The following is an 8,991-nucleotide window of genomic DNA, read 5'->3' as shown; positions in this document are numbered from 1 at the left end:
ATATATATATATATATATATATATATATATATATATATATATATACGTATATGTATATATACGTATATATATATATATAAACGTATATATATATACACGTAAATATATATGTATACATATATATATATATATATACACATATACATATATATACATATACATACATATATATATATAAATACATATATAAAAATACACACACACACAATGATGCCTTGAACATCATCATTGCTCACTTAATGACACAGAGTGTCATTAAGTGAGCACATTAAGGCCAGTAATGACAACTAGCTTCTAGTAATTGTATTATTTATAAATAACACATTTAACACACTTTTAAATAAGAAACCTTTAAACATTCTTCAGTAATTAGCATTATTACAAAATGACTCCATGAATTCCCAAGAATCAAAGTCTTTGCTTGTCAAAGTTCTTTCCTGTGAGTGGTCCTCAGGTCCAACACTGATGATGATCATCCTGAACCCAAACACCCCAAGCTGATCAGCTAGACCACAAGTGTTTTATGTCCAGAGAGAGGGAATATGAACTCAAGGAGCAGCAGTCCCATCGTCCAGCATCTGCAATGGCAGGTAGCAGAGTTCCTGTGTGATTAGCTTCACCAGCTGACAGCCCTCAGGACATTATCTGTCCCCCTCGATACTGAAGATGAACTTTTTTTGGGGGGGTTGCATCACCCCTGCAGGTCAAAGGTCCTGTGGCAGTGACTGGAGCAGCAATAGGCCACAAAACTCACTGTGGTTCTGCAGAAGGAACAAAGATGTCAGAACCAAACATGTCTGTTGCTACAGGGACAAATCCGTGTTCTGACCTGCGGTGCACTCCTGCCAGGGCCGTGTCACGGAGTGGGAAAAACTTCGGGTATGTGATGGTGAACATGGCCTGGCTGCACCGGTGACAGTGACCCAGAGGGAACTGCAGCAGGTCCAGCAGGGCCTTTGGGAGGCTGATGGGGGGCAGCAGGTTCAGGCCTGGAGACAAAACAGGTCAGGATTCAAACAGCAAACAGGGAGATGTGGTTTTCTCACAAGAAACTACAAACACACCTCTGTCGTCATTTAATGTAGAACTGGTGTAAATGTGCTCACCTGCTGGGTGCTGCTGGTGGATGTGGTGCAGAGTCCTCATGGCCAGCTCCTCCAGAGGAACCACGTTATCCTTCTCTGATCCAATCACCTTCACCTCAGCTGGAAGCCCAATCAGAGCATCACGCAGCACCTCACCCATCTCACCCCCCAGCCCTTGGTAGGATACACCACACCTGTACACACACACACACACACACACACACACACACACACACACACACACACACACACACACACACACACACACACACACACACACACACACACACACACACACACACACACACACACACACACACACACACACACACACACACACACACACACACCTTTGTGACAGCAGCATGAGAAGTCAGGAGAAGTGAGTCAGGTGTGTTACCCGCTGCAGCCGATGACCTTGTTGTACATGTAGGACGGGAGACCTTTTAGGTCCGTGTTGTTGTCCACAAACACAAACTGTAGCTCTCTGGATCTGCCGAGATCTAAAACACAAATATTTGTATATCAAATCAACAAAAAGCCACAAATAAAGGAAAACTCACCAAGTGGGAGGAAGGTTAGTCGGTTGGCAGCCATGGAGAGCTGGTTGAGGCAGTGTAGCCAGCAGAGTTGTCGAGGAACATGGCTCAGCAGGTTGTGGTCCACTGTCAGGTTCTGCAGCGAGACACAGCGGTGCAGGCTGTCTGGTAGAGACATCAGCTGGTTCATGGATACGTCAAGTGTCTCCAGGTCCTGAAGATCACCGATCTCTGCAGGAGTCAGCATAAGAGAGAGAGAAACAAGCCTCATGAGGTAAAATGCAGAACTCATTTCATAAAGTTAGAAAATGAAATCAGTACAAAGAGATGATCAAATGTTTGTTTCTGACTGAACAACGTTACTCTGTACTTAAATAGTTTACCTCTGCTGACCCCTGGTGGCAAACAAAGTGTTTACGTCACAAACGTCAGTAAGCAGAAAGTAAAACATGGCTTGTTAATAATAAGGGGTAGACCAATATATTGGTCATCTGATATATTGGGGCAATATTTACAATTTTTTATATATCGGCATCGACTGGTACACCTCCATAGTAAAGCTGATTTAAAGTCAGGCACATCCCCGGGCAACCCGCTGATGCTGCACAATTTAAATGTATATGTATGACATCTGCATAATAAATTCTCTAAAACGTTTTCAACCAAGTTTCCTTTTATTTACCATTATGAATATTTAATTGTTTGATTACGTTTAGTTAGATGTCTGATTTTAACACCAACAGTTGGTTAAATGCAGTGTTGAAAAACGGATTCAGCTTCAGAAACGTTTTCATTCACTGATGTTATTAGTGACACTTTAACATGCAGATATGGTGGAAAACGTCTAGATATCGGCCTTCAGCTGACCATGACCTCTACATATCTGCCTGCATCATATCAGCAATAGAAAAAACAATATTGGTCAACCTCTACTTTTTACCAACAGCAAGGACCACAGCATCAGGCAGCAGCTGCTTAATACATGTGAGCTGTGGGCATCAACAAGTATTAACCGGTTATATACAGGTCCTTCTCAAAAAATTAGCATATTGTGATAAAGTTCATTATTTTCTGTAATGTACTGATAAACATTAGACTTTCATATATATTAGATTCATTACACACAACTGAAGTAGTTCAAGCCTTTTATTGTTTCTAATATTGATGATTTTGGAATACAGCTCATGAAAACCCAAAATTCCCATCTCAAAAAAGTAGCATTTTTCATCCGACCAATAAAAGAAAAGTGTTTTTAACACAAAAAATGTCAACCTTCAAATAATTATGTTCAGTTATGCACTCAATACTTGGTCGGGAATCCTTTTGCAGAAATGACTGCTTCAATGCGGCATGGAGACAATCAGCCTGTGGCACTGCTGAGGTGTTATGGCCGCCCAGGATGCTTCGCTAGCAGCCTTAAGCTCATCCAGAGTGTTGGGTCTTGCGTCTCAACTTTCTCTTCACAACATCCCACAGATTCTCTGTGGGGTTCAGGTCAGGAGAGTTGGCAGGCCAACTGATCACAGTAATACCATGGTCAGTAAAACCATTTACCAGTGGTTTTGGCACTGTGAGCAGGTGCCAGGTCGTGCTGAAAAATCTCCATAAAGCTTTTCAGCAGATGGAAGCATGAAGTGCTCCAAAATCTCCTGATAGCTAGCTGCATTGACCCTGCCCTTGATAAAACACAGTGGACCAACACCAGCAGCTGACATGGCACCCCAGACCATCACTGACTGTGGGTACTTGACACTGGACTTCAGGCATTTTGGCATTTCCCTCGCCCAGTCTTCCTCCAGGCTCTGGCACCTTGATTTCCGAATGACATGCAAAATTTGCTTTCATCCGAAAAAGTACTTTGGACCACTGAGCAACAGTCCAGTGCTGCTTCTCTGTAGCCCAGGTCAGGCGCTTCTGCCGCTGTTTCTGGTTCAAAAGTGGCTTGACCTGGGGAATGTGGCACCTGTAGCCATTTCCTGCACACGCCTGTACACAGTGGCTCTGGATGTTTCTACTCCAGACTCAGTCCACTGCTTCTGCAGGTCCCCCAAGGTCTGGAATTGGTCCTTCTCCACAATCTTCCTCAGGGTCCGGTCGCCTCTTCTCGTTGTGCAGCGTTTTCTGCCACACTTTTTCCTTCCCACAGACTTCCCACTGAGGTGCCTTGATACAGCACTCTGGGAACAGCCTATTCGTTCAAACATTTCTTTCTGTGTCTTACCCTCTTGCTTGAGGGTGTCAATGATGGCCTTCTGGACAGCAGTCAGGTCGGCAGTCTTACCCATGATTGGGGTTTAGAGTAATGAACCAGGCTGGGAGTTTTTAAAAGCCTCAGGAATCTTTTGCAGGTGTTTAGAGTTAATTAGTTGATTCAGATGATTAGGTTAATAGTTCGTTTAGAGAACCTTTTCATGATATGCTAAGATTTTGAGATGGGAATTTTGGGTTTTCATGAGCTGTATGCCAAAATCATCAATATTAGAAACAATAAAAGGCTTGAACTACTTCAGTTGTGTGTAATAAATCTAATATATATGAAAGTCTAATGTTTATCAGTACATTACAGAAAATAATGAACATTATCACAATATGCTAATTTTTGAGAAGGACCTTTATATTTATTTTTCCCCTTTAGGAACATCCAGACTAGAGGTTAACCAATATTGGCTTTTCTATTGCCGATACTGATACGTGGAAGACATGATCCGCCGATGGCCGATACGTACTGCCAATTTTTATGGGCCCATATCTAGAAATTTCCCAATACTCATGCTAAAATGTCAAATGCACTGTTCAGTGTTAAAGTCAGACACCTAAATAAAGTTAATTTAGTGTATTTACTATGCAGATGTTTAGTTAAAAAAAATACATTTAAATTCAATTCTACAAAAGCACCGAGCTGTCCGAAGATGTGCCTGACTTTAAATCGGCTTAACTAGCGACAAATATCGGCCGACCAATATAGTGATCTACCCCGATGGGTCTACCTTTAATACAGACTGTGATGCATATATACAGCCATGAATATGTCTACAGGTCTGGAGTAAATGCTGCTTCTGTCTGGTAAAACCTTCCTGTAATATTTGAACGTGGTGTTGATCAAAATCTATTTAGACTTTGTGAAGATCTGTCAGAAGTTTCTATTTCTATTTCTATTGGCTGAGGTGATTCCCACAGAGCAAACAGGACTCGCTCCATACATAGAAGATCAAAGGATGATGTAATATCTCTCTGTGTCTCAAGTATTTGATGCTTTCAAGGGAAAGTACGCTTCAAAACTTCTTATTTTACCTGAAGGAAGGTTTTTAAGTTGATTGTTGGACAATCTCAGGTGGCGTAGAGACCTTAGACGGCCAACTTCTGGACAGAGCAGCTGGAGGGCGTTATTGCTCAGGTCCAACGACTGAAGTCTGGCCAAGTTTCCAATAGCTGGAGATCAGATCAACCACCTACTTCAGCTTTAAACAAACTAATCAGATCAGATATTGCTGCTCTAGCATGGCTGTATGGAGTTCCTACCTTCGGGTATAACGACTATGTTGTTTGAGTGCAGGTACCTAAAATCAAAACAAATAAATAACAGGTTATTGTCAGCTTTTAGACTGTATTAAAGTTATAAAATAACCCGGGGGAAGTGCTCACAGTTCAATTAGATTTGGGAGCTTCTGAGCAAGATTGTCAGGCTGAAAAGACAAAACCAAACATCAATAATCTGAAACATCACAGGATCTATGAAGCACTTATTCATAAAGGGTTTTCGAACACAGTAAAACCAGTTATCTGAGTAGGTACCAGTGTGGTCAGGGAGTTTCTCTTCATGTACAATCTCTCCAGAAACCGCAGCCCTTCATCCTTCAGCAGCTCCACCGGAAACATGTTCAGGTTTTTGTAGTTCAGAAAAAGGTTTTTGTGGCGCTCCTGCTTGGCCATAAATATGGTTTCATGGAGTTCAGAAGCCATGTTGAAAGGATACCTCCCCTCCCTGAAGGAGACTGTCTCTACGCCATCACTGTCTCCTGAACGTCAGACAGGTGGACCAGCAGTCTCTGATGGAGGACAGCTTCACAGCAAAACGCTACAACACATTAGAGACACGCAACGCAAGAGTAGAAACTATGTCTAAATCAGTAGAAGCAGCGCTGATGTTTGTTTTCTTTATGCTGACTTGAAGTAACAGTTAGCATGCTGGCTTTACGTTCCTAACACGTTAACTTTAACAACAAAAGCACTCAACCGCCGCCGCGCGAGATCCTCCGATAGCAATAGCATCAGCCAACACACATGCAAAGCCGCCTAGAGCAAATCACAAAGTAAACATGCAGAAGACCTCAGGAATTAGCTGCTAGACAGCAACATTCACCTACCGTAAACAATGACGTCACCTTTCTTCTTTTCCGGTAGGAATTAAGTCCAAAATGTATTTTCCCGCCACCAGCTGGTCAAAGATTTAAACTGCATTTACGATTTTTAAATTAAATTTATATTTAAAAGCTCGAAAATCATTAAAAGGTCCATATTCTACGTGCAAATTTATTCTTCTTTTCCTTTGTTAATTTATTCACCAGAAAACAGCGAATGTGCAGTAAGTCCACACTAATTAAAAAGTAAACTCAACAATGAAGGTTAGCTATTTCATAAGTAAATAAATCAGTTAAATTTGACATGACCTAAGTCCATTAAGAAGTGTAGTAAGGTACTCCCATTTTGAGTACTTCTTTTAGTCACAACCTTCAAAAGCTTAACCTCAAAATTGAGGACCACACAATTAACATTTTAATTTTGTTATAAAAAACACTGACGTAGATTAAATTTGACACATTTTACTGGTGAAGCAAAAACTAAAAATAAACATGGTGTAAAAGTTTATTTATTTCAGTAATTGAATATCAAACACACATATTTGATACTCATTTACATGCTAATCCAGATATTTCAAGCAGTGCTATCACACTGCCTAAACACAGCATGACATCTTATGCTGTTTCTTTCTTGTTTACGCTGCAGCGTCTTCTATCCAGGCATCACGCAGCAGCACATTTACTGAGCTACAGTCTCAGCATCTAGAACCAAGTGAGTAAGTTACTTGTTAGGCTATTTGTAATCAGCAGTAGAAACAGACTTTTTCAAATTAAACAGCTTATCACATATATCGATATGCAAAATTAATTTATTTTAATCCACACCAGACACGTGTTTTTGGCACGAGTGCAGCATTGATTTAGCATTGAGAATATTAAATAATCTGAACATGCACATCTGAAATTGTCTCCTTAAGATGATATTGTCAATTAGGCTGTAAATTAAAAAAAATAAATAAAAAAAAAACAGGATGGACATTAGTTTTTGTGACATATTGAGTCATCTTCAGGGGATAAAGGTTTATGCCCTGAAGAAGGTCGTACCGAAACGCGTCGGCGTTTCCTTGTTTAATAAATGAAATCCTCAGAGTGCCTCAGATCACCGGATCTTCTTCCTCATATTCTACGATATATTTGATGCTGAAGAACACCTGAGAGTGAGACATACATTTTTTCAAATATTCCCCATGGATGCGCTCACTTCCACCTGTTTTTGATAATTTTATTCATGTTTTCATAGAACAGATTAAAAAAAGATCAATAAAGTAAAATGTCCAGTAACATTAAAAATAATGAAAAGCATCACTGCACATGACTGAGGAATACTGAACGTGAAAGTGGTACTGTTCTTAATTAATTCATGCATCAGAGGGTTAAGTTGCTTTGTTTGTTTGTTTGTGTGTGTGTGCGTGCGTGCGTACGTGCGTGTGTGTGTGTGTGTGTGTGTGTGTGTGTGTGTGTGTATCTTCTCAGAGAAGAACCCAACACCACACCAGCAGACTCAGTGCTCCAATCCAACAGCCTGAAGAGACACCATCATCAGCTTCAACAGATGTCTGTGAACATGTATGAGCTGCTGGCCCCATGGATCCTGCTGACTGGCCACAGCAGTTGAACAAAATGGAAAGTAGAACTTTCTTTATGATGACACTTTGATATTTGAGTTTTGCTTTTGATTGCACAGTTTAATGCTGCTTTTGATTTTGCCCCCCCCCCCCCCCCCCCCCCATGACATTTGCACAACATTTTGAGTTGTTGGGTATTGTAATATTCTCAGGTTCTTCTGCTTTATTTATAAACAAATCCCAATTCTTCCGTTTAAATTTGTATTTTCTTTATTTTTGGAGTCAAATATTAATTTCATTTCTCAAAAATAAACGTTTAGAGGTAAAAACTGTTCTTATCTATAAAATGGTTAAAGATAAGGCTTCCAGTATCAAATTTAATGCAGTGGGGTTAAAGGTCCACAGGATGGTGTTAAATCACTTTCAACTGAACCATGATCAAATCCTAAACAATATTTTTTACCTGGCCTCCATAAATAACATTTGCAGATCTTCTGACTGAACACATTTGCTCCAATGACATTTGAAATAACTTACTGGCTAACAGATGAAGCTAAATATGCAATTTGTGACATTTGCAAACAATGAAAAAGAGTAGATCTGAACAGGCTTGAGTTTCATTAGGGGAGTTCCCCCTGGCAGCCATAGAGACGATTCAGATCATCTGTGCCTGCAGCAAGCAGGCTCTTAAAGCTGACTCTTATCACTGAAAATGACGTGTCAGCTCGAGTCCACATGTCGAATTTAGTTCAGGGTTAATGTATTAAAATGATATTACCTGCAAACATGGTGCCTCAACTTCAGTTTTAATCCACAGAGTTTCAGCCTTGCAAACACAAAATTAGTGAATCGTGTGTTTTATAATAGATTATATTCATGGGACGTCTTTGAGAACCAGAGAAGTCCTTGAAAGGCCTCTGACAGTTTTGAAAAGACTCTGATTCAAGGCCACAGTTTCATTCAGCCTCCAGCTGGGTATTGTGTGGCTTTTAGGCATAACTGCTCAACAATTTGAGCTCGTTTTTGGTCCTTTACCGATTGTTTCTGTGTGATTTTGATCATTTTTCAGCTTATTTTGAACTAAGTTGGGTTCATTTAGTGACAACTTTTTTGATTTATGCATGTTTGCGTGCATCTGTGTCCCATATCTATTCGTTGTCATTTTTCATCGTCGTCGTCGTCGTCGTCGTCTTCCTCCGCTTATCCGGGTCCGGGTCGCGGGGGCAGCATCCCAACTAGGGAGCTCCAGGCCGTCCTCTCCCCGGCCTTGTCCACCAGCTCCTCCGGCAGGACCCCAAGGCGTTCCCGGACCAGATTGGAGATATAACCTCTCCAACGTGTCCTGGGTCGACCCGGGGGCCTTCTGCCGGCAGGACATGCCCGAAACACCTCCCCGGGGAGGCGTCCAGGAGGCATCCTGACCAGTTGCCCAAACCACCTCAAC

General features: G+C 41.2%; 1 protein-coding gene across 2 annotated transcripts; it reads right to left on the bottom strand.

Annotated features, from left to right (window-relative positions):
* Nucleotides 1-292: 292 nt before the first annotated feature.
* Nucleotides 293-6,060, bottom strand: lrrc28 (leucine rich repeat containing 28). Of its 2 annotated transcripts, none has more exons than XM_054732553.2 (10): nt 5,989-6,060; nt 5,417-5,684; nt 5,267-5,307; nt 5,144-5,181; nt 4,916-5,053; nt 1,649-1,855; nt 1,486-1,588; nt 1,107-1,279; nt 830-989; nt 293-761 (listed from the first exon to the last, which is right to left on the bottom strand). In XM_054732553.2, the coding sequence occupies exons 2-10, from the start codon at nt 5,582-5,584 to the stop codon at nt 692-694; spliced, it is 1,098 nt and encodes a 365-aa protein (XP_054588528.2). In that variant the 5' UTR covers nt 5,585-5,684; nt 5,989-6,060; the 3' UTR covers nt 293-691. The 2 variants fall into 2 exon arrangements, with proteins under 2 accessions (XP_054588528.2, XP_070410842.1); XM_070554741.1 differs by having other exon boundaries at nt 5,417-5,699; nt 5,989-6,006.
* Between the last annotated feature and the right edge of the window lie 2,931 nt (nt 6,061-8,991).

Source organism: Nothobranchius furzeri, chromosome 9 (assembly GCF_043380555.1).
Source record: "Nothobranchius furzeri strain GRZ-AD chromosome 9, NfurGRZ-RIMD1, whole genome shotgun sequence".
Classification (NCBI taxonomy): Eukaryota; Metazoa; Chordata; class Actinopteri; order Cyprinodontiformes; family Nothobranchiidae; genus Nothobranchius; species Nothobranchius furzeri.
This window is presented reverse-complemented; position numbering and strand designations above follow the sequence as displayed.